We start from the raw sequence: 25,041 nt of genomic DNA on the forward strand, positions 1-25,041 counted from the left end.
TTAGGTCGTTTATTGTCAAATATCGGTAAAGCCGATTCATTAAAGGCGGGCTATGCAATTCCACGTCTCCGTTAGGTGGAACGTTCATCCCGTGACCGTGGCTACGCTCGGCGATTGGTCGTCGCCTCGAGCCTAAGCTCATTGTCTCAAGTTTCGAATAACTGTGTTTGGGTTATTTCGGAATTGCTACAGCATTTGGGTTTTTCCGAGTAATTCCAACGGGGGGTCCCGTTGTCCTTCCATCTCCGACAGATATATATGGAAAACTCAGGAAAGTCGACTAGTCCTGTTTCTTGTACAGTGCTGATTAGAAGAAACATCAGATCACGATCGACAGAACCACAAAAAGTAAGTGCCAAACAATTCTTCACTCTCTTTTTTTAAATTTCTTTAATGTTACTCGAAAGGACTTTGAAACAAATATGTGTTTGTGATGATAATGGCAATACCTTCTGCAAAATCTTAAAAATATTCATGAATTTCTTTAATTGTTAGGGAGATTGCATTTTATCTGTGTTAAATTTCATATAAACTTTTTATTAGGAATGTTTTATAACAAAAAAGTACATTCAAAATATTAACTGATGAATGTGATACAAATATCAGAGCGCTTTCTGCTGTTTACTATGTGGTGTCTTAGAAAAAATGAATAGGACTTAAAACAATAAATATCATACTGTAAAATAAATATGACATAACATACATACAAGTGTTACAAAGTAGGTAAAAATAGATTATATACTCACAAGTGTCATGTTCAAGTGATAACAGTATATATTTAGAAGCAATCATAAATTATATTTATGATATATTATAATAATAAAAAATTTTGTTAATTTTTTTACTAGTTTACTTTTTTTCAATATAATAAGACATAAAGGTTTAAATCAAATAAACAGATCTTAAATTTTATTTACATATATATATATATATTTTTTTTTTGTTAACTGTTCATTTGAGAAGAAAATACTTTTACTGCCTGCGAAAGCAGCTTAATTTCAACTGCCTTTAGTTCATACTCCTCATTATCAATGTATAATGTATGATTTTTATCGGTCTATAAATGAATCAACATATAGAAATTAAATAATCTTTAAAATTTGGAATATTCAAACTATGAAATTTTACCTTTTGCGGAGTTAATTCAATTTTCTTGGCTTCCACTACTTGATTACATAATGATTTATTACTTTTTTCTTTTTTCCAACCTTCAGACACAAAAGAAAAGTAGTTGATATCCTTTGGACCTACATAATAGAGATAACTTTCTATGATCCTGATTATATATATATATAATTTTATTCCATATGATATTTGTTTAATTACCAATTTTCACTTTTAAAGATGGTGGTGATGATTCAACTTGTAACTTGTCTATATTGGAAGTTGCTACATGCAATTCACAAGTTGATATAGGTAGTTCATGGAGAATGTCACATTTTTCATTTATTCTTTTACTAAAATCAGTGCTATCTAAAAAATATGGTTTCCTGTGCTTATTTTGGGATATTATATGTACTAAATATAACAAAACATACCTCTGGAGGCATTATATCTTGGTAGAAATACATGCCACCACCTTGTATTTAAATTAGAAATTAGATTGTTTTGACTACAACGAGAACAACCTTCACAAGGAAGTGTATATTTTAATACTGCATCACAATATTTGTTTAAATTCTCTTCATAACCATTAAATACATAAGTCACATATCTGTACAGTAAATACATGATATTAGGTAATATAAATTTACATTAATGTGAATATTGTGCAAATTCCAAAATATTGAAGGAAAAACATATATTTACTTTCTTAAAAATCCCCAGTACCAATACTTGTTAGCAGAAGCATTTGCATCTTTCCATATACCCCATTCCACTGTTCCCATAGCATAAATTGGTTTTGCAGGTTCTTCGGGATTATTCTTTAATTATAAAACAATATAAGGTTTTTAGTTACTAAAAAAATTAAAAATTTGCTATGTACATAACAGAAACATACATCAATAGGTTTAACTTCAATCATATCCATCATTTTTGATTTCTCATGTATAATTGCCATTGTTGCCTCTATCACTTGTTTTATGTCAGATAGATCATCATATTCATGATACAAAGATTTTGCAATTTTATTTGTTTGTCCCAATGGTAAAATACCAATGGGACACTGTTTGACTAAATTAAGATTGAGATCATATTTTCTTACTAATCCAGTTAAAACATCAGATAAAGTACCATCTCCTCCTGCAACTATGATAGCATCAGTAGGTGTATCTAAATCCATTATAATTTTACGAGCATCATTTTGCGAGTCTGTCTGTATTACAGTTACAGCAATTCCAGCTAAATGCAAAAGTGGCTCACAATAATTTTGAAATAATTTTTTAGCTTTCCTACAAATAAGCATAATAGTTAATCAATAATTAAACTATAAGTAGAATCATAATTTACAAATCAGACATAAGCAAACCCTTTTTTAGCAGTTGGATTTAAAATAATGGTTACATGGCGTGGTTTTATATTTGTTGGAAGTGGAAAATCACCATATTGTGATACACTTTCACAATATTGTCTCATTAATTGATTAGCACTAAAAATATTACCACTTTTTAATGTCATCTGAACAGTAGAATGAATTTACCAATTATAAGACTAAAACTTTGTATCTTACTCGTATACTTCCTTGCCATATGAAATTCCATATGTTACAGCTGCACATGCCACCAGAGATTTTTTCCAATTATTTCGTATAGTCCGGAAAAAGCTTAATATTTTGGCCATTTCTTAAACACTTCTGTTTATAACAACATAACCTTCATGAATCTGTACTTTATGTATTGTACATTGTACGTCAAGTAACATTTATAAAAAATTGAAAATTTTTTAAAAGTACACAAATATTACGAAGATTTAGTTAAAACAAATAAAGTCTGCATTTTTTCATTTTACAAAAAAAATTAATTTTTATTATCTATAATAAAGTAATCTCAATTTTAACAGTACACACACTTTTTGAAAATTTATGAAATACGTGTTTCAAAAAGAATTCTCATACTTTAAAAAGCTTGTAACTATAAAAATCTTTTCTGAGAAGTTTTTAATTCCTAAGTCCTTTATTTATGCGGTATTATGAATTGTATGTACTATCACTACTATTACAAGTATCCCATCTGTAGTCTTATCAGAAGTATCATATATATACAAACTACAAGTTGATCGGAAAATGACTTGATACTCACATATTTAGGATAGTTTACAATTCCCTTTAAATTCCACGCATAAAATATTAACAAATACTGCGAATTTAATTAAAATCATAAAATTTCAAATAATAGATTTTTTATTGCTGATAAACGATAAAATAATATAATAATCTGATTTAATGTAATATCTAAATTTTATATTATTAAATATTTGAAGAAGTACATATATGCATATAAATATTTTGTGCAATAGCTGCTCCATCTATGATTTCTGAATCATGAAAATTGCCTCTTTATGAAATTTGTCAATTATTTTTTATCATCACGTTGATCACTTTTTCATAGGTGAATCTTATTTGTCCAAAGCGTGGTCCAAATGCGGATTTGCAGCCGCTACGCGTCATCGTTATAAAAGAGGATAATTTCAGAGATAGTTCAATAGAGATATAAATTCTGTCTCTTTATATCTCGTTTCTTAAACAGGAAACAATAGAGAAATAGTTTGTGTTAATGTACACACGTGTTTCCTGCAGTATTAAGCAGAGTGCGAGAAACTGTTCAAGCTTCGGAACTTAAGCCTGGCAAATCTGCTGTAAGCTAACAATAAAACACTTTCATAAGTATCAGCCATTTTATTAGTTAATTTCATTTACAAAAAAAAAAGAGAATGGACAATAAATTTATATAACACGTAAATGTGCGAATTTTTTATTCGTATATTTACATATGCATAAAAATAATATCATGTTTTTACGGATGACAGGTCAGTGTAATTATTATTTTGATTCTGTCACTTGTCAATGGTTATAGTTAACTGTATTTTGTAAAACGCAGTACCTAAATCTATAAGATTACGCTTATGTTAACATTTTGTAGATGTATATATTTTTCTGTATCCTTATGTTCTACTAAAAAGATCAAAATCACGTATTTTTAAAAATGTATTTAATAACAGAATAATCCATAATTATTGGTTAACATTAAACAGTGGAATTTATAATAACTTTACGTGATTAAACTGTTGATTTTACGTTTTTTAAATATTTTGTTTATATTTTGCAACACTGTACTTGTATGTAGTACTAAAAGTTGATAAGATAATTTCCAGGAATCTGAATATATAATTTATTTATTCCTAAAATATCCATTCTCTTAATGACCTTTTATTTTATTCAAGAAATATCTTCTTTTTTTGAGACTTAAGTGACAGTATACAAGGTATGATTGTAGTAATAGAACTAAATATTAGATAAAATAAATGGAAAACATAGAATGAAATATTTTTTTAAGACTTTGTTTCCAAGCAGATTGGTTAAAGAAGGATCTGTAAGTATACCTGCATATATTTGAGTAATTGAGATTGGATTTTCATATAAAAAACCAATAATGTACTCTAAAGATATTGAAAATCTCAATAAAATAAAAAGTTATTAAATGCTATTCAATACTAAAAGCAAGAGAATCATCCGAATATTATTTATTGGTTAGAATTTTAAATAAAGAAATAAGATAAATATTTTTTTAGAATTTTTCTCGAAACTACTATTGTATAAAAATAATTATTAATCCAGAAACAAATTAGCATACTTAGTGATTTTTGAAATTAATATATTGGAAACTAAGATCTGGAATAGAAAGATTTCATTCTATCTTTTTTCGTTTATTCTCTATATTTTCAACTATTTTTTATGTAAAAAAGCAAATCTTAATTGGTTATATCATCATAATGATTACTATATGTAACTATACTGAGTTAAATACAATATTCATTTAACTTTACATTACAGGTAAAGTTAAATTGCAATATAGATATTGATAGATGAAAAATAGAAGTGAAATATTTATTATATGCAAAACCTTGGTTTAATGGTAATAAAAGATGGATTCTAACAATTGCCATAATGTGTGTAAAGAAGTAAATGATATTGAACTATCTATATCTAATAATAAAACAAATGAGATAATACAACAACTTGTTGAACCTTTGGTTGATAATAAATGTGATGTTGTTAATAAGAAGAATACATTTGAAGAAAATCAGAATGAAAACTCTTTAAGAGAAACATCATTTTCTATTTTTAATCCTACAACATTGTCGGAAGCAACCACCTCACAAGACAATATTCTAATTTCGTCAAATGATAGTGAGCCGAGCTCTCCTTCTAGTAATCAAAATAAGTGTAAAAGAAGTATTTCAAAAGGTGTGTTAATAATATTTTAATATCTTAATAGTTACCAAACTTTTATAATTATTTAATGTACATTTATTGATTTTAATTTGTAGCTCAAGTAGATGATGATAATTGTGATGACAGTAATATATTTAATGAAGAATCAAGTAAACATCAAAAATTAAATGAAAATGTTTGTAATGAATCAAAATCAGAAAATAAAAGTGTTGATAATGCACAATTAGTAAAGGAGCCTAAGGATAGTTGTAGTGAAGAAACTACTGAAGATGTCGAAATGAGATCAGGTAAATAGTTGAAAAAAGACATGTAATACTTGAAAGATTTTGACACTATATTGTATTCAAATGCAGAAACTGAAGAAGCTGCAGCTCTTAGGGAAACAAAGAATCATGAAGAAGGACTAGAAATTGATAATGATAGTTCACATGCTAGATATGCTGGTATGTATTGTTACATTCATTATTCTTATTTTATAAATTTCATTTTTATCATTAAACATTGTAAGAAATAAGAACTGGTTTTATTGGGACAATTAGAAAAGCCTCTTTTATTAAATGTAACAGAACAGAATTTGCGACAATTAGAAGAGTCTCTCTTATCGAATGATTCAAATTTTGATACTGAACAAACAGCTAGTGAGGAGGAATCAGAAGAGTCACAGCGAAATATTCCTCCATGTTTGAGGAAGAAAAGACCAAAGCCAACCTGGTTTGTAGTGCCAGAACTTCTTCACCGTGAAATGGGAATTAATTCGTCCTTTCAACGTAGATATTACGGTTCCTTACACGTTGTAGAACACTTTGAACTTATGTACAAACTTAAAGAGCATGAGGTACACGTCTCATGTTTTAAACTTTGTATTTAAAAGACTAGAATGCAATCTTTATTATATAATCTTTTTAGGGTTGTGTTAATGCTTTAAATTTTAATAAAAAAGGAAATTTATTAGCCAGTGGTTCTGATGATTTGTACGTAGTCATATGGGACTGGGCAATAGGAAAAAAACATCATTCTTTTGCTAGTGGTCATAGGAGTAATATGTTTCAAGTATGTATACTGAAATATATTTTGTAATGAACTATATTTCCATTTAGAAAATATGTTAATATATATTTTATTTTTGTTTACTTTTTTATTGTTACAAAAATGTATATCATTGCGATTGTTTATTTTCAGGCTAAATGGCTACCATTCGATGAAGAAAATTTAATGGCTACATGTGCTCGTGATGGACAAGTACGTTTATTAGATATTAGACGTGGCGTATCACGAAAATTAGCTACGCACAATGCGCCAACTCATAAACTTGCACTTCATCCGGATACGCCACATGTTATTGTTTCTGTTGGTGAAGATGCAAAAGTTTTGTCTATAGATATCAGAGAAGAGAAACCAACAAAGTACGTCTTTTAAGTAGGCTTTTGTAAAACATATTTTTTCACAATGTATAAAAACAATTTGATTGTATAGGTTGCTAGTCGTAAGAGACGGCACTTTCCACGTGCAATTGTACAGCGTTCATTGTAATCCTCTCAAAAGCAACGAATTTTGTGTTGCTGGTCGGTCTCAACGGGTTAGAGTATATGACCGACGAAATGTATCTAAACCAATACATGAATTATGTCCTTCACATTTGGTATGTTTTTTGGATTCTATACGATTAAAAATAAAATTATATATCTCTTTTGTAACCTAATTTTCATGAATTACAGACTGATAAGAAACATGTACATGTAACTTGTGCTTTATACAACTATGATGGAACTGAAGTTCTTGCATCTTATAATGACGAAGATGTATATTTATTTGATGCAATATCGCCACAACTTGGAGATTTTGCTCATAAATATGAAGGTCATAGGAACAATGCTACTGGTATATATTATTGTTTGGTACATTTTACAAGAATTAAATGAAAATTTGCACTTATTATATTTCATATTTCATAGTGAAGGGAGTTAATTTCTTTGGGCCAAAGAGTGAATTTGTTATATCTGGGTCGGATTGTGGAAATATATTTATCTGGGATAAGAACACTGAAGCAATCGTAAATTGGATGCCTGGAGATGAACAAGGAGTGGTATGTAATCTATTAAAAATATAATGATAAAGTTTAATAACACTCTGTCGTATAGGTAAATTGTTTAGAACCTCATCCACATATTCCTATTCTTGCAACAAGTGGGCTTGATTGTGATGTGAAAGTTTGGGCACCTTCTTGCGAAGATCCACCTTCATTTCGAAAAATAGAAAATGTACCTTTAATACACAAAGTATGTGTAATTTACGAAAATTGTTGTGATATAAACATATATGTGTTATTATTTTATATATTTTCTATTCTAGTGTGTTACATCTAATGCAAGAAACAGGGCAGAAGAAACTACTACCGAATCCGATACATTCGATAGTCAAATGCTTTGGATATTATTAAGACATATTCGTCATACGGAAAGAGTAAGACTAGTGTGTATTGATTAGTATAAATTGACAATTATAATACAAAATTTTACAGAAATTTATTTAATCATTTTACATTGTGATGTAGAATCTAAACGTAAGACGAGTTTCTAGTGACCAAAATCAGGATGATGATGATGATGACGATGATGATGATAATATTGATGATTCTTCGGATGATGACTCTTCTGATCATAGCGATAGTTCAGAAGGAGATGGAATTAGAAGATTGCAATGTCCTCCATCTTAGAGGTATTAAAACGGACTATTCTACGTTTTGTACATTGATATTTATACTGTCTTTGAATGATGTTATTACAAATAACAACAATAAATGGCTAATAATGATGAAGAGATTATGATAAATTTAGACGTTTTGAAATTTTGATTTATCTTGTTCTACCAATTTAGTAGTTTAATAATACAAGTGATATGTATAATTTATTATAATCATAAGATTTAGGGTGCGTTGAATATGTATAAAGACTTGCTAAAAATATGTAAAGTATTAGATGAAGATTAGAAATAATGTAGATCCATTTCTAGTAACAACATAATTACAATTTTGTATCATTCTCTGAAAAATTAAAAAAATTATTGTTCCTAAATAGATAAGTATTTACGATCATATTTAACAAATATACCCAAATTTACATTCTTGTTTTTATTATTTGTAAGTTCAGTGATATTTCAGAATAATATTTTAATCGTTTTTGCAACACAAATTGTGTTTTGAAAATTGTGAAAAGAATGTAAAGTTTAAATATCAAAATGTAACATAAAAGAAAATAAAGGATTGTTTCTATGCATAATATTGTTATTGGTACAATTCTTTTTATTATATAAAATAAAAAGTTAGTAGAACAATGACATAATTTAGTAGTAGAATAAAATTTACTTTGTAATGTGTACGGTAATATGATTAAAATATTGATCTTTTAAAACATACACATAATGTTCTTCAAAAGATGCCTATGGAATGAGCAAGACCAGCATACATATATAATGTCGTAACACCCATGATGAAAGTAGTAGTAGCTTTAACAATAAGGGCTGACCATGGGCCAGTTAGGAAAAATGCTAGGAGAAAATCTAAAATAAGTGGCCTATATACTGTAAGTATAAGCATACCAACTACTATTGGAACTAAACTTCGTTTTAAATCATGTCGTGACCATAACCATACAAGTGTTGCTGTAGTTATATGTTGTACCTATATACATAAAAAATAAAGTTTTAATAAAAAATTTCCTGCGAGGAATATTAATAAATTATAAATATTACTTATTAAAGCAGTAGTACATTATTACTCACTAAATTAATATTAGATTCAAGACTCTTTTGAATGTATTTCCAATCAAATTCTGCACCTCTTGCTCCTATCCATAGTAGAAGGAACCTAGTAAGTAATACCTCAGCTCCAGCCCATCCAACTCCAGCAGTTAAAACTTTTGCATGTCCTTTACCAGGTATATTGTTCAATGATAATAAAATTCCTACTAAATCAGCTAAATCTATCGAAGACTTTAAAAATTCCTACATAATTTATTATATGTTAAATCAGTTAATCAATAATTAAATACAAGCGAATTAAAAATATAAATACATACACCAATTAAATCATAACCTTCACCTCCTACGTTATCTGCTGTAGGGAAAAAAGTAGCAAGTGCCAGCATTTTTACTAATTGTGTAAATATGTAAATACCTCCAGCTTGAATACATTTCCAAAATGCACCATATTCTGATCTGAAAGTTTATATATATATTTCGAAATGTGTTATTCGTATAATAAATACATTAAGAAATAAATTATAATTATAATTAAATTATAATTAATGTAGTATAATTATCACATGATATTAATTGTCATATATAGTACAATTATTGAAATGAAAATAAATTCCAAGATAATGATCAAATAATAATAACTATAAATAGGTTAGAAATGGTTAGAATGTACTTACAACCCTGAATATTTATAAGTAAGATAATATGGAACATAAACTAAAGCAAAACAATTTCCAAAATGATATAATGTCATCTTTTCAGTAATATTATGTAAATTTAATTTAAATACTATTCATCATTATATAGCAGACGACTCATACACGAAAGATGACAATATGACAAGTATCAAATGGGATGTTATATCTGCGGTAGGAAAGTCTGTATTTTTTATAGTATAAAAGCACAGACGAGATACAGAATAGACGTGGTATACAATGTTTTTCCATGTCCCACGTTTTCGAATTATCATTTTCGTGTCATATGCGCCACTATCGATTCAGTACAATACTGGTTTAAATTAAAACTAAAGACGTGTATGAAATTATAAATAAAATATAGAATAGAATATTCTGTAATTGCAATGAAGTATAGAATTCTATATTTTTATAATACTTCAAGAAGCATTGAACACTATCAAAATAATATATTACTATACAGTTATAGTTAAATATTTCACTTACGTAGTTTCAAATAAAATTATAGTCTCATATATATAAAATATAAAAATGTACATTTTTAAATCTTTCTTTTCGTTTGAATTTTCATTTTTATATTCTCAAATTAATTGTTAATTACATACATATATCACAGACGAGTACCTATACTTAATTAATGACTATATATTACCTGATATTATAAAGAATAGAGTATAAGTATTCTTATCATAGATAAATAATTCTTATATTTACCGAAGTAAATTGTAGAGGGCGTAAGAAAGACTAATTATTTTCTAGGTCGGTATTTCAGAACGTGAGACATGAAGTCCCGTATAATAGCAGGTCTATACTGTATATAGTCAATGATCAGAAATAAAATTTTTTCCATTTTATTAATAATTTTTTATTAATTTTAACGTAGTTCGTGATCATATATATATATATATATCGATTTTGAGTTTTAAAGATTTGTCATTTACAATCTACAATAAAAATGAAAAAATTATAGTGTAGTTTTAAAAAAATAAATAATTTTTTTCAGGTACGTTATATTTTATATTTTTAAGTTCTTTTATTCATATGATATTTATTTAAGAACTTATTTCGATTATGCTTACTTTATCTACGAAGTTCTTAATCTATTAGGTTATGTTTTAGTTTGTTTTAAGTAAGGTTATCTTTTTGTTTCTTATTTTCATTTCCAAAGAAATATTTAAATGGACAATAATTATTCTGTTCGTTAATAATTTCACAGATTGATAAGTTTATACATTTACAAATGAGATATATATAAAATATATATTATTTACATGATATAATTTTCAATAGCTTTTAATGTATAAGTTATTTAGTTGCTTATAATTTTTTAGTAAGATTAGTCTACAACGTGTATGTACTATAAAACTATAGTTTCTAGTACATTATAACTTATATATAACTTACATGGCATGAACGTTTTTTTCTGCAACATTAAATCATCCCCTATATATTTTAACCCCTTTGAAAGGGGTATCAGTCACCCCTTTAATTCATAAAAAAGGGGTACCAGTCACCCCTTTAATTCCTAAAAAAGGGGTGACTGATGAAAAAGGGTGTTGCAGCTGGAAAGATATTGACTATATGTTTTTAATAGTTTTGATTTATTTCAATGCTTTTTTTGTGATTAATTTCATTGTAATGTGACATAGATACGTAAAAATATATAACTATATTTTCATTAAGAGGACAAAAGCTTCATGAAAGCAAAAAATATATAAAATATTAGAATGTATTATGAATTTGACAATTCTTTCTCTTATATTCAGTTAGAATTCACAAGACACACCCTTTTAGCTCTGGGATTTGGAGTATTGTAACGGAGCATGCTCCATCTTAACGTTTCAGTCTGCTTTTTAGAATCCATCTACCCTTTTCAATGTTGTCGATGGTAGATACGATCCCTTCTTTTTTTTCCACTTGGAATTGGTAGGACACACCCCTTTTAGCATGGGATTTAGAATATTCCAATGGAGCATGCTCCGTCTGTAAACCACCACAGTCTGTATTGTAAAAGCAGTTCTCCCTTTCTATCATTTGTGATAGAGAACCCACTCCGAGGGATTGGTTGGGAATTCCCTATGATTGGTCAGGGATGCTCTGGGAGGTGTTGAGTATATCCTGGCATAACTGTTCTCCGTAGCAAGTGCAGAAGGAAAGATCAGTTTAGCTGAGACTAGCGTTGAGTTCACTTCATATTGTGTTGTTTAACTACTGGTATAAGAACTAAGGAAATTATCTGTTATAATGTGTTGCATTTATAAACATAATAATAGTGTGTGTCAGTGTATTAATACATTAAAATATTTGAGTATTGTTTAAATATGACATTTACTCATATATATATTTTTAGTTTACATAAAAGTAATTTATTTTGATTCAAAAATGAAACTGAATGCAAAGAAAGTTCAGAAGTTTTAATATAAATTTCATCTTTTGTATTTCTATTCCAATACCTGTAATTATTTGTAAAATATAGTGTTTTATATTATATTTATTTTCATATCTCAAGAATAAGTAACGAGTACAATTCATTTTTTACAAAAATATATTTATATAAACAAGAAAAATAAAGAATATATTGGTGATTTTTTTTTTATTTACCTCTCAGTTTATTTTGATCTATATGCTTCTTCATACAGCAATGTTTTGTTTAGCATTATCATAATCATGGTATCAAATAAATTCATATGTTTATAAACAAGTTGATCAGATTTAATCGTTATGTATAAATTATTGCATAAATATTGATGTCAGTGATATCAAGATTTTCAATACATACAAAATTCATAACAGGTAAGGGAGAGTTTATATATTTATAAATACAAAAAATATTTTTATTTGTCTATGTAATTGGATATTTCAGTTTCATTTATATTTCAGTATAGCACGTTGCAATAGATCGTAATAATTATTTATAATAGTATGTAATTATAAATCATGTTTTTATTATAATTCTACAAGTAGTCGTAAGAGGGCACCACCATCCACCATTAGTCTACCGCAGATTTTCTTTCCTCTTTTAAATACTAGCTTGTACTTATTTTTCAAAATACATATTATATAATCATTTACAAAGACAATAAATAAAAATCAAAGCGAAAGTAGAAACTATAAGCAAAATTACTACGAAAAGCAATTTTTATATTAAAATTATCTGTAATTTTTACATTTACATTTAGAATTTCTACATTCAAAATCTACATGTAAATTTATTCTTTCCACAAATTATCATTATTTTAAACAATTACGTGCTAATATACCACGAACCAAATATTCTTTGTTGTTTAATTGTCACCGAAGGAAACGTATATAATGCTATACCACTAAATTTTTAATTTGAGTAATATCTTAACTCAGCCTTGCAGTAAAATTAAATGGTCTAGTCGAATAAAAGTTTCAGCTTTGAAAATAATTAAGATTTAAATTGTCGTTCGCATAAGTCTGTTTTTTTAAATAACTCGGTTAAATGGATCGTTCAGGTTTAAAAGAAAAGACTGCGTTTTTAATCCGAAATCCAGGGGTTGAGACCATTCCGAAACGACAAGACGATACATTCTTCCCTTCTCGTGTATTCTTCTAAATCCACACGATATCATCCTCGCTCTTTCCCTGTTTTCCGATCAAGTTGCGCGCTCAGCAAAGCCGTGTTTGCATTTCTCTCCCCGGAGAGAAGCATGGCCGTGGGAGGGGCGGCGCGCAATTTCGAAAAGCCGATTTCAATTCCGTTTCCTTTTACACGGAGAAAGGAAATCTCGAGTGCGGCTCTCTTCTTGTGTGTGTGTGGGGGGGGGGGCGGCCATCTGGGATTACGGGAATCGCGCAGACGAGGCTGGAAACACGTGCGAAAATCCAAAATCCTGACGTCTCTGCCCTTTGCATCGATCGTCCTTCTTTTCCCATCTTGATCTTCTTAAAGAATTACCAAATATCTGATCCAGAAACAATTCTTTTCCCCATATTTATTCATATCTTTTATATCTTTTTGTAGATTTTATTTATTACTCATCTATTGTATTCGATCTGTTTTTTTTTCCTGTTTTCTGAGATTCGAGGAGAAAGTGTGAAACAAGGAGTAATTCGTTTATTTCGACAGCATCCGGTACATTTTTGTCTGCCATATTTTCATTCCTAGTGCGCGACGCATAAACACATTTTTATATGACACAGGAGTTGATGTATCTTCCCCTTTCCGGGAGCGGTACCGGAAGGAATAACGCCCTTTGTCATGTACGATGGCGTCCTCGTTGATATTCTGCCGGCGTCTCCGTTCTTCTGGGACACTCCGTTGCTGCCCCCTTTCTCCTGCTTTTCTCTGCTCGCTCTGTAGCGTTACATACGTCGTTGAAAGGTGTGAGAAGATACTGATTCGCAAATGTTTTAAGCGCGTCACGAATCATTCGTTCTGCTCGTTTTATACATACTAAGGAATTCTACATGACGAACTATCAACCCTTTAAAACGAGAGAAAGTTAACGGTGCAATATTAAACGTATACACAAGCCCGTCAACGTGGTAGCCAAGAAAATGAATAAAAGTAGAGTTTTAACGATTAAAAAGCACCGCATTTTACGCAAAAGCAAAGCATTTTATGAACATAATACTTGAGACGAGTTCATAGAAAGTATGAGCAATAAAAAAGTTGTTATCCGTGAGAAACATTTAAAACAAAAAGTAATGCAAACGTATGCTTCGCTATACTATTCTAGGATCAATATAAAAGAAGCAAAGAAATCCAATAATCGTGCAATCAGAAAATCTGTATTTCGATAGTGGAAATTAATTCGCGACTCGATCTTAACAGCTTCGTTTCTGATAGTGAATAAATTATAAAATCGCAGACGATTGCGAATAATTTTGTATGTAATCAGCTTTTCTCTTCGCTGTCCGACTGGAACCAGGGGCGGGCATTAAATTTCCATGGTCCATCGTTAAATATTATTAAAGAATGCTTTTAGCAGCGGAGATATCGCGTTCGCCGGTTATCGATACGACCACGCGATTCGCGTTTTAAGGACTGTCCTTAAATGTATGTCGTAAACGGCATAAACGAAGGAAGAAAGAAAGAAAGGGGAATCGGACGAGGAAGAACGATAGGCGGTGGTCCATTCTGGACCGTGCTATTTCTACTTTGTAAGGGTGGCCCGTGGTTCGCGAGGCAAGTCCCGAGCCAATAAAAGCTTTACAGCCCCGTAATGAATGCAAGAAATAATTATCTCATGAATACATTAGTTTTAGTATCCTCCGACACGGATACGAACCGTAAAACCGGCATTGGATGTATCTTGACCCAACGCCGATTTCCAGTGTGTGCCCGTTTGCTCACGGTCCTTAATCGTTCATCTTTCTTTCCCCTTTTTCTTCCCTGTATGGTTCTCCTCTTTCTCTTTCACCGTCTCGGCCATTAGCACCACCTCGATGGAAACGCGAGCCACTGGGTGTCTTCCCTTTAAAGCACGGACGAACGTGCGTGATGTTGCCCAGCGGTGATCGTTCGTCACGCGTGTATTAGTCGAAATTTTCTTTCATCATTTCTAGAAAAGTTATTATCGGTATCTTCTATCTTAACTACTAATTTCTCCATTACCCCTTTCTTAATTCTAGAATTTTAGAAATTTTCGTACTATCGATATGACACTGTTCGTTGCTGCTTTATTGTACGCACTTATTTACATTCCCGGTAGTACATGGATTAAGGAACGTGTTGAGAGAGGAACGGAAGCTTTTCTCAACGATCGATCTTCCCGTGAAATCCAGCGTGTTGCACTGAACCATTCGATGTCTAAAGACAAAGAAAAAAGAACACGAAAGCTTATCGAAGCAACGTTAAACAACCACATCGAACGATGTGGATAGATCAGGATGGTTTGGAGGGGGGGAGGTGTATTTATGGACGAAGTGGGATGTTCGTTTGGCCATATCGTTGGTGGAACCCTTTATGTGAATAGTAGTATGACGGAGGGAGGTTCGAAGGGCGAGGGGTGAGGAGCAACGTTAGTCGACGTTAGGAAAGGGGTGCATCAGTAGACGGTGGTGCGGAGTGATTGATCGTTGCTTCGCGACACCCCCGTGTTCTCGCAGAGTGGATAAAGGGGTGGAAAAAGGAGTGGAAACCCTTTCACGCTTTCACGGATCAGTCAGGGGATCACGTTCTCGGCTCTCCCCATCCTCCTCTACCACCCTTGGTACATGGGACATGCATCACCCTATCATCCATCCCTCTTCACCTCTCGACCGTGGAACGTTTGCTCGTCGGCATCGCGAGATCGAATCTGCAAAGACAGTGCGGCTGAAAAAGAGATATGACGATTATCCTTCGAAAGTAAGGATAATGGGCGAATACCTGTAGTGGTGGAACAAGGATGTTTGGAAATTCATGGTAAAATTGAAAATATATATACTCCTATCAATAAGTATCGGGACGTTTTTATAGAGTTGTAGTAATTGATGATAAATTGATAGAGTGTACGTGTGTGTGACAATTAAACACAACGATACGTCGCAGATGTTGGTTTTAGGTATTATTACTGGAATTAATCGCAGCAGTTTTTCCATCGGCTTGAAACCTCTTTTGTCTGACTTATCTCAGAAATGAAATAATGTTGAGATAAAGAACTTTTAAGATAACTAATCGCTTTATATATCTATAAGTTTATAATTAAATGACATTCTGTTAAATATAGGTATGCTCGGATATTTTTAAGCATTAGTGTATGAATTTCAGATGCAAAACAGATTAAATCGAAATTCCACGAGGTTCATATAAATGGAATCATAATTCAGAATATAGGATACTTTTAATCGAGAGAAATTCTGTAATATCCATTTAAAGTAAAAATTATATAAATTTCTATCAGAGTGGTTTATAATCGAGAGTTTAATCTTTTGTGCCTGAGTTCATCCACCCTTGTTTCTGGGACGTTTCCTTTACGCGAAATTAGATTGCTGTTCCGATGGAGCAGAAGTCGGCGAAAGAAACGGAGAATTTCCAACTGACCGGTGCGGTAATTACAGAAAAATTCAGCTTTACCTACTGGTTGGCCATGGCAAGATTAATCGTGTTTTCGAAAGCGATTTTCCGCGAGGAAAATGTCTCTTTCATTTACGGACGGCCACGGCTCGCCGGAAGAACCCAGACCGGATGACGGCGTCTCATACATCAGACACCTAATTCTTCCCCTCGCTGCTGTGTTAACTCTTACATCTTATCCATTTAGAAGTTCCATTTAGTCCCGGGCCAGCCGGTAGGCTTGTCACTCGTAAACTGACGAGCCATAATACGTCTCGTCATTGATATCTTCACCATTTCGTAAACTTACATCAATCTAACCGTAGCAGAGAGAAGCGACGTAAAAATAATAAATCGCGGAAACAAAGAAATTAGGAAGTTTCGAGTTTCGATTAACCCGGTCAAAGTTTTAGAGAGTCATGATAATAAATTAATTACTTTTTAATTCGTAAATAAAAAATTGACAAATCTATTCAATATTTTGATCTTGTTTTCAAAGCTTTTATTTAAGTGCGAGCGATGAAAAATTGAAAGAGATTTTGAGTGTTCTAATGCATTCTATTATTGACTATTATCTTTTCATTAAACTTATAATTATCCGAGCAGAGTTCAATCGAATAACGGGGTCGATGAATCGGTATTGAATAGACGCGAGGATGTGCAAGACGAAAGTGGATATTGCTGCTAAATATTTGAAAGAAGCCCGATCCGTAGAATTTCGTTGATATCCCGCGGGAATACCTCCGCGTCTCGCAACTTTCCTGGAGTTTCCTTCCCTTCGATTTTGAGCCGGTCAATTAGCAGGAAAGCTTTTTTTTCAGACTTTTTTTCACGTTTTTCTAAACCCGAATTTTTATGTTCTTGCAAACTTTTTAACTCTAACGACTTTTTCTTAGACCCTTAATATAAAAATGTAAATAATTCTTAATATATTATGGACTTTTAAAGTAATGTTGAAGAGCTTCATTTGAATCGATGTCTTATTGTAAAAAAGGAAAAAGAAATTATTACGAGATTATACGTCTTTTCGCTTGCCAGCAAACACGATTGTTAATTCATCAAAATTCTCAACGGAGATCGAGGAGTCGAGATGGGAAGGCGGACGAATATATAGGCTTAAACCGAAGGGGATTTTAAAATTGAAGGTCTCGTAGGATGGCAGGACATACGTACGATTCTTCGGTTCGATCTTCAGCCTCGCATCAGGAGAATGTGTTTTTTTCCGCGCCCTGAAACACGTCACATGAATAAAAAATATCCTTCAAAGTTGCCAACCCCAGCGTCTGGATGGCCGAAACCCCTTAGTCCGACCAATCCGAAGAAAACGTGAAACCCTGAATAGCGGGAATGCTAGAAGTTAAAGGAAAAAAGGGAGAAAAAGGCTCGTACGTTATCGTTATCCCCTGGTATCCTAATTTCTTTATCACGAGTCGTTTCACTGTGAAATTTCACGCGTTTTTTGCATGGCAATCTTTTCCCTTTCGTCCAACAAATTTCTTCTTATTCACGTTTATAAATTCAGAACGAAAGATGTTAAAACATTCCTCGGAAGACAAACTGAAACAGCTTCACTTTTTATCGCTCATTGTCAGATATATTATTAACGTTTGCCAATTTTTCAAAGAAAATGACTCGTTTCCATAAGTTAAGATTTTGTAAATAGTCGTAAATTCCGAAGTAAATTTTGAACAATAATCTTCCCATTTGCCTTCTCTATTTATATTATCGCTCATTTCAAGTTCTCGATTTACTATTTCTGATCATCACCGTGTTGTTAATGGAGTCATCTTTGTAACGTTACTATCAAAAAGCAAATCTGAAAATTCGTCGAGGTCTCGTGTCCAGGATACACGCGTCGATACTTTCTTCTCGCGAAATCTACCCCTAATATATTGCATCGAGTTTACAGAGGGATGGCGTCGCGTTACTTGGTGCAAGGGCGCTTCCTCAGTTAGGTAGAAGGAAGAGGAAGGATGGACAGGAAGGTTACGGCTCATAAACCATCCTCCGGTCACTGAAATCGTCCCGAACTTGAGCACCCATGTCTACGTGTGGGTGCGCATGTCGATTCTTCCGGTCGTGCACGCGTGATCCATGCGATTCACCACGCGGATCCACCGCTTTCGAGGAACTTGTTTACTCACCAACGTGCACTTTTACAGCAGTAGAATATCGATTTCGCGAAAATCCGGCTGTGAGTCCTTCATTGCGAAAGGAATCATCGATTCATCGTGGACGTTGGAAGTTTCGTTTCAGGATTAAAGCGAGGTCTTATACACTTTGAACTTCCTTTACAAACTTACTTACTGTTCTAGCTTTTCGTTTGCAAGAATTTTTGTGTCATCATAGTAGTGTATATATAATCGAGCAGTTTTCTGGAAAAAGGACTCATAAGACGAAACCGTGTCGGAAGTTTTAATTCTGATCTTTTAACGTTACCTACGTTTGAAAGAACTTGGTTCTTTCTACATTTACAAGATAGATAACGTGTCATAAAATATAATTCGATCATTTGATTAAAAAATATACTTGGCATCTAAAGAGGTATACGTAGACTTTTTTTTTTAGAAAACTGTCCCATTTTTATGAAGAAATATATTTGGATGAACATTTAATACGTGAAAATCGTAAGTTGAGAACCGTCACACGTGTGTAATATGAAGATAAGATGTCCCCCATGTTCCCATGTGTCATGGCCCTCTATCAAGGATTATGTTGCCATCTACGATGCCGCACCCCCTCCCTCCCCTGAACGAAAACATCGCGACGAACTTCCCTGGTCAGCCGGAATCCCTTAACCTTTTGCACTTTCATGTGCGGACCTTCGCGTTCTTTTTTTCTTTTCTCTTTCGGTCAACGAATATTTTCAAACTCAAAGTTACTCGTTGTGGTTACGGATAATTTAGTTTCTGAATTTGAGGACGGAATTTCCAGACTGAACTTTCACGAGGTACGATCGCTATGGAGGACTTGAAAATATATCGTATTCGAGACGACTTAAAGCCGGCGGGGTAGAGGTAGGAGAGAAACCACGGACGAGGAAAACGACACCCTCATGATTTTTTAACGCCGAACGCTTTCACGGCCGTATGGCGAGAGCTTGCGCCCCGGTTTCCTGTTATTTTTCAGGGGTGACTTGAGCACTTTTTTTTATGAATCCACCAGGAATATTCCTCTTCCCCTACATGGCTATCACCAGCCATTACTTTTTCAACAGTGGTACTCTGTTCTCACTGTGTCTTTTACACCGCAGATTGCAAACAAAGTAATCCATCGGAGAATAAGAAAAAAAAAAAGGAAAAACAAAGAGCAATATAGGAAATAAAATTTGTTAGTCCATCTGTTCTTGCAAAAAATACGTGTGCCTTTTTTTATTTTATAATATATATTTATAATATAATATCGCGATTATATGCACACCTATCTTTGATATTGCAAATTTGTGTTTACCTTCGAGAGTTGTTTCCTTTCATTCGTAATCGCGACGTTTGTTTCAATTTCTTTCTTTCCTCCTTTTCCACGAAAAGTATCCTTATTTTTCTCTTTCTGCGGGAATAGTCAGCATCCCAAATGGCCCGTGCCAGGCGTGTCAGCCTAATGAATGTGCTGCATAGCGAGGGTGCGTTTGATTCATTTCGCCGAGGGGGTTGCCCGTCAGGCCGCATTCGCCACGCGTTTCAAGAGTCTTTTTTTCTGTGCTCCCACTCGCGAAAATCCACCCCGGAAGACTTTACACGGGCGTCATAAGCTGGTGCACTTAATTTAAAGATCATCGGCCGACGAAAAGTCGTCGGGACCTAGAGGCTGTATCCACCACCCCCTATTGCGTTTCCTTCTCTCAGTTTTTTTTTCTTCTTTCTCCCAGGCCCATGGATTTCCGCAGTGGTGAGCTTTACAGTCTGTGCATTCCGCTTTACAGTTCATTTCACTTTTCCTCTTGCTGACCACCCGGGTTTTCCACCCCTGTTTTCTCCACGTCTCCTCGGGAGGCTCCTTTAACTTTTATTGTTCACCTCGATTCACCCTATTGGAATCACACGTATGCTTGCAATCTTTGACTTAGTCTTTCGCTTATCGAATCTGTATTTTCTGAATGTTTGAAGCATGCTATGATTTCTGATACGAGAATCGAAACACTCAATACCGTATAGTTAACCAGCTGAAGAAAAGTTTCGCCTTTGATGTTCTACGAAAGGAATCTTTGTTTCTTCAAGTAGAGATATTAATAAGTATATCCAAGAATTTTTTCAGATTTTCCTTAAAGTTTGAAGTCATTAAAATATTAAGTTTGCATATAAACGGTCCAAGAAGAAATACTTTTAATCTTATAAAAGGGGATAAAAATGATTGACTCAGCGTTCGCATATGAAAAATACCGAACAATCGACAGACTGGACAGCAGAATACAAGCTTATCGACGAATGCCACAAAATATCAGTTTCGGCGTGTTAAAAATTACTAAAATCTTGATAGAAAACAAAAGATACTACCAAATTCTAAAATCCTAAAATCTAATTAATCGTCGAAAATAATTATTCGAATATTTGCAATGAATATCTAATTCTTGGAGCGTTCAGATCGTAAGAATCCCGTGCACCTGATTAATGCCTGAACGTCACCGGTCATCGAGATCGCGTCCGATCGATAGGTCGGTGAGTTTCGCGGCGGATTCGACTGTCGTTGACGCAGTCTCCTCTCCAGAGGAGAAAGGAGAGGCAGCGAACGTAGGCATGTGGCAAATTGCTGGTGCTGCCAGTTCGAATGGGCCTTTCTCTTTCTCTCTTGCTTTCGGTTCGCGTCTGTGAGCGGAGGTGGAGAGGCGCCTCGAAAGAGAGGTGGAGCAAGAAAAGGAAGGACGAGCCGTCTGGAGGAAGAGGGCAGTTGGAAACGGCGGCCGCGTAGCGGAAGGAGGAGGACCGCAGGACGAGGTGGAAGGAAGGCGGCGGGTAATCTGTGATTCAAAGAGAGCGATCCATCTTGCGACATGCCAGCATTCAATCGTCGGCATTTGTTTGTGAAATCAGTCCCGAAGGACTCATTCCGTGGACTTTGTCTCGCCTCTGCGATCTTCTTTCTCCCCGTTTCGTACGATCGAGAAGCCCGGTTCGTGAAAATTGGCGAGATCTTCCCGTGAAAAGCGGAAGAACGTGGTGTTGGATCTCATGGTTGAAGTAAAAGTAAATAGTTTCAGCAATTGAATGAAATTACTAATGGATGTGATTGCCTTACAAAACATGAAAATGGAAGCAAATTGGTAGATCTTATTGTTAGTGGAATTCGATGATTAGTAAACTGTGCATATTTATGCATTTATGAACATTTCAAATATGCAAAAAATATACAAAACCATTGAAGACAAGCCCTCGTTATACTATTCAGAGAGTGAATGTTGTGTTGATAAAAATGACTTATGTCAACTGATAAAAATGACAATTGTCTCTAATGTGTATTGTCTATGGAATGTTAAAATCGTAATTTTTCAAGATACTCAGAAATGATACAAAACCACTGACGATTGATGACGTCACCGATCTTTCCCGATGCAAAAGATGCGGATAAATGGAAGGAATGCATGATCGAAGCCAAGCAGGGCTAATCAGTCCATATATATTTATTCAGGGACACGAATCCGCCCTCGTGTTCCTTCGTCCAGGCTAAGCAAATGCAAAGAGCAGAAACGGGATGGAGGCGCAGCGTGGCTTAGCATTTGGAAAAACCGGAATAGATTCGTGCCTCTGATCCGTGCCAGATCCCATAAAATGACCCCAAGCTCGATCGAATGGCCTTCGTCCGAGGCGCGGGAAAAGAAACGAGAAAGACAGAACCGACCCCTAGGAAATTATTGCTCTCCTTATACATTCGTCCATCGAATTGGGGCCACCACGAATAAACTAGTGCCTTTTTCGTCTTACTATGGGGAAAAGGAGAAAGAAAAAAAAAAAAAAAAATGGGGAAACTGTCGAGTGAATAGGCTGATTTCACGGTGAATGTTCTTTACATTTTCATGCAATCCTGAAACTTTTTACTGCCTGTACAATGTAATTTTCAGTTACTTAAATACTATAGTGAGATGATATTGCCCCTTTTTTGACAATATGTGGCAGATTAGAAAAATTTACAATTGACGTAAAAGAAGTGCATGGATAGAAAAATGAAACTTTGAGAATAAAAGAGATATTCAGCTTACTTCTTTACTGAACAAACGAAAATTTGCACATTCAGATTTTACCATAAAATTTTAATCGAGAAAATTTTGTTTAAAGATTGCAGATTTTATTATAAAATTTTTCGCACAATCGATACTGAACATCTACATTATTATACCGAATAACTATAGCTATATCATCGCTGAGATCAACATATACGAAGTCACTTCTTTTCATCCTGAGAGACAGGTGTGTCTTCGTCATTGGGTTCTTGTTTCGAGATATAATGGTAGTCGAGAAATCTGTAAGCCTGTGTAAGCTGCGCGCAGGAATTGACGAAGTGGCACGCAAACAGCAACATATTCCGTGGCTGCACCTTCATGGCGAACCTCATGAACATTATAGAGTACAGAGCCAACGCTAAAAATCAATCGGACAAGTTAAAAACGAATAAAGGACGAACGTAAGAAAGAGAAAAAAAGGGAAGAGAAAGATCGTTTTGAAAATGTCTCATGAACTTTCCATGGAAAAAATGACTAAATTTTCACGTCTTTCAGCATGATCTTCCATCCTCAATGGTAGTCTCCGTTCAAACCACGTGTTCCATGGAGGCTCATTAAGAAATAAACGGTGATTCGCTGCGTTCGAGCGGCAATTATTTTATGGGGCCGTTTCTCTGGCCCTCGACGTCCCTCGCCCCCGCGTTGTCCCCGTTCCCAGTCCACCGTCTTGGTCGTGGTCGTGGTCGTCGCGATACGTGATTATTATGAGCGGCGAAATTCGAATTCCCCGAAAGGTCCAACGACGAAGCGCGGCCGCGGCGGACTCACCCAAAGTCATTTTGCCGCTAATGATTCTCGGATGCTTTTGCGTGTCGGATATGGCCGCTATGGGTATCATCCAGTTGAACACCGGTCCCCAGAAGTGTGTGCTTGAAGACATGAAAAAAAAAAGACATATGCGAAAATAACCAGTAGTAGTTTATCTTCCATAAATTATTTCGTTTCGTGATATAAACAGTGGCGAGAAACTGTGCGTGCCTAACTGTATCAGGAGAATGGTGAAAACGATATAATATCTCGTTTTCTTATCCTCGTTGATCGTAAAATGAAAAGGAGAAGAGAGGGAAAATATAAAGAAAATGGGATATGTATGAGGAAATTCGAGGATCCAAGATTACATAAGCGCGACCGGAACGATTTTTTCAGGGGGATGCCTGACGGTAATAAAGATTTTACGAGACTAGTTCTTCTATCGTTCTCTTTGTTCCACATTTTTGTCTCCTCCGTTATCTCTTTCGACGCCAATGCAAACATCGTATTCGCATGACGATATCGTGGGATTAAGTTCCTCCTGCGCTCGTTGAGAGCGGCTCGATCACGACGATTACCTCGTGAAATAACTCCTCGTCTGCTTGCTGAGCAACCCTTTCGATTGTTTTCCCATTTTTGGGATGCTAGTGTGAAAGTATCTCGAGCTTTACGAAGACCTTTCGAAAAAATGTAACCTTCGATCTTAACAACGTGACATAAACGCGTCGAAAGGGATCGATCATTGCTTTTTGATCGAACGATGGTTCAAAATTTGCATTGCATACTTCGTTCCGTTGAAAAGGCGTGAAAGCGAAGAGAAATTGAATCGATCAATCGCTGTAATCAGTCGATAGAAGCCACGAAACAATTAATTCCGCGTCAACATCGCATTTCAAGATTCTCTCTTGAAAACCGATCCATCACTTTCACCGATCTCTCACCCTCGACCAATTGATTTGCATAACAGTTTACACGCATAATTTACCATCCCTCGTCGGGTGTTCCTCTCTTCTTTTTTTTTTTACGAAACTCTTGAGCCATGGCAGCCACCCCTCTCATAATAAATGCACAGGTTATTATTTCGCGCGTATAATATTGATGGCGCTATGAATGTTGCATGGAGGGGTGCAAGGCGTTCGGAGCGTACCTAGTTCATCTGGGGGTGGAAACCAGTACGCTTACGGGGAGATATTTCGGCGCACATGCGCCGAGGACGGGGATGGTATTATTGATCTGG

General features: G+C 34.0%; 4 protein-coding genes and 1 long non-coding RNA gene across 13 annotated transcripts in view; 2 read left to right on the forward strand and 3 right to left on the reverse strand.

Annotated features, from left to right (window-relative positions):
* LOC139989826 (DDB1- and CUL4-associated factor 8-like) overlaps positions 1–8,871 on the forward strand; it is a 39,587-nt gene extending 30,716 nt beyond the window's left edge. Inside the window, exons 1-13 of one of the 9 annotated variants that reach the window (XM_072008464.1) lie at positions 3,630–3,795; positions 4,991–5,404; positions 5,488–5,679; positions 5,746–5,835; positions 5,932–6,227; positions 6,299–6,442; positions 6,572–6,795; positions 6,866–7,031; positions 7,108–7,270; positions 7,345–7,475; positions 7,531–7,668; positions 7,742–7,861; positions 7,944–8,667. In XM_072008464.1, the coding sequence (XP_071864565.1) occupies positions 5,083–5,404; positions 5,488–5,679; positions 5,746–5,835; positions 5,932–6,227; positions 6,299–6,442; positions 6,572–6,795; positions 6,866–7,031; positions 7,108–7,270; positions 7,345–7,475; positions 7,531–7,668; positions 7,742–7,861; positions 7,944–8,105 (2,148 nt within the window). In that variant the 5' untranslated portion in view covers positions 3,630–3,795; positions 4,991–5,082 and the 3' untranslated portion in view covers positions 8,106–8,667. The other 8 variants (XM_072008470.1, XM_072008469.1, XM_072008471.1 and 5 more) reach the window with 8 other exon arrangements.
* Positions 903–3,199, reverse strand: Mulk (acylglycerol kinase-like protein Mulk). The gene is made up of 9 exons (XM_072008488.1): positions 3,010–3,199; positions 2,672–2,794; positions 2,471–2,590; positions 2,003–2,393; positions 1,810–1,925; positions 1,539–1,714; positions 1,327–1,473; positions 1,129–1,247; positions 903–1,057 (listed from the first exon to the last, which is right to left on the reverse strand). Exons 2-9 carry the CDS (start codon positions 2,779–2,781, stop codon positions 944–946), a joined length of 1,293 nt encoding a protein of 430 aa, XP_071864589.1. The 5' UTR covers positions 2,782–2,794; positions 3,010–3,199; the 3' UTR covers positions 903–943.
* On the reverse strand, positions 7,258–10,030 carry LOC139989839 (BOS complex subunit TMEM147). Its single transcript, XM_072008494.1, has 5 exons — positions 9,823–10,030; positions 9,466–9,604; positions 9,170–9,391; positions 8,805–9,068; positions 7,258–7,654 (listed from the first exon to the last, which is right to left on the reverse strand). The coding sequence occupies exons 1-4, from the start codon at positions 9,897–9,899 to the stop codon at positions 8,817–8,819; spliced, it is 690 nt and encodes a 229-aa protein (XP_071864595.1). The 5' UTR covers positions 9,900–10,030; the 3' UTR covers positions 7,258–7,654; positions 8,805–8,816.
* A 257-nt stretch (positions 10,031–10,287) lies between these two features.
* Positions 10,288–25,041, forward strand: part of LOC139989845 (uncharacterized) — a 62,178-nt gene continuing 47,424 nt past the window's right edge. The window contains exon 1 of the long non-coding RNA XR_011800416.1: positions 10,288–12,633. This is a non-coding gene — a long non-coding RNA (uncharacterized lncRNA). The remainder of the gene's footprint in view (positions 12,634–25,041) is intronic.
* Positions 22,692–24,471, reverse strand: LOC139989934 (mitochondrial pyruvate carrier 1-like). The gene is made up of 3 exons (XM_072008660.1): positions 24,383–24,471; positions 23,823–23,923; positions 22,692–23,412 (listed from the first exon to the last, which is right to left on the reverse strand). The coding sequence occupies exons 1-3, from the start codon at positions 24,436–24,438 to the stop codon at positions 23,216–23,218; spliced, it is 354 nt and encodes a 117-aa protein (XP_071864761.1). The 5' UTR covers positions 24,439–24,471; the 3' UTR covers positions 22,692–23,215.

The sequence above is a fragment of the Bombus fervidus genome, chromosome 8 (assembly GCF_041682495.2).
Source record: "Bombus fervidus isolate BK054 chromosome 8, iyBomFerv1, whole genome shotgun sequence".
Classification (NCBI taxonomy): domain Eukaryota; kingdom Metazoa; phylum Arthropoda; class Insecta; order Hymenoptera; family Apidae; genus Bombus; species Bombus fervidus.

Bases quoted from the DNA above. Each gene is read 5' to 3' on its own strand.
- Mulk (XM_072008488.1), bottom strand. From the start codon at position 2,781: ATGGCCAAAATATTAAGCTTTTTCCGGACTATACGAAATAATTGGAAA. The intron at 2,591-2,671 runs GTAAGATACAAA...TAATATTTTTAG, and splicing joins TATGGCAAGGAAGTATACGA to TGCTAATCAATTAATGAGAC. The intron at 2,394-2,470 runs GTTTGCTTATGT...GCTTATTTGTAG, and splicing joins AATCCAACTGCTAAAAAAGG to GAAAGCTAAAAAATTATTTC.
- LOC139989839 (XM_072008494.1), bottom strand. From the start codon at position 9,899: ATGACATTATATCATTTTGGAAATTGTTTTGCTTTAGTTTATGTTCCA. The intron at 9,605-9,822 runs GTAAGTACATTC...ATAAACTTTCAG, and splicing joins ACTTATAAATATTCAGGGTT to ATCAGAATATGGTGCATTTT. The intron at 9,069-9,169 runs GTGAGTAATAAT...TTATGTATATAG, and splicing joins TTGAATCTAATATTAATTTA to GTACAACATATAACTACAGC.
- LOC139989934 (XM_072008660.1), bottom strand. From the start codon at position 24,438: ATGGGAAAACAATCGAAAGGGTTGCTCAGCAAGCAGACGAGGAGTTAT. The intron at 23,924-24,382 runs GTAATCGTCGTG...CATGTCTTCAAG, and splicing joins ACGAGGAGTTATTTCACGAG to CACACACTTCTGGGGACCGG. The intron at 23,413-23,822 runs GTGAGTCCGCCG...ATTGATTTTTAG, and splicing joins TAGCGGCAAAATGACTTTGG to CGTTGGCTCTGTACTCTATA.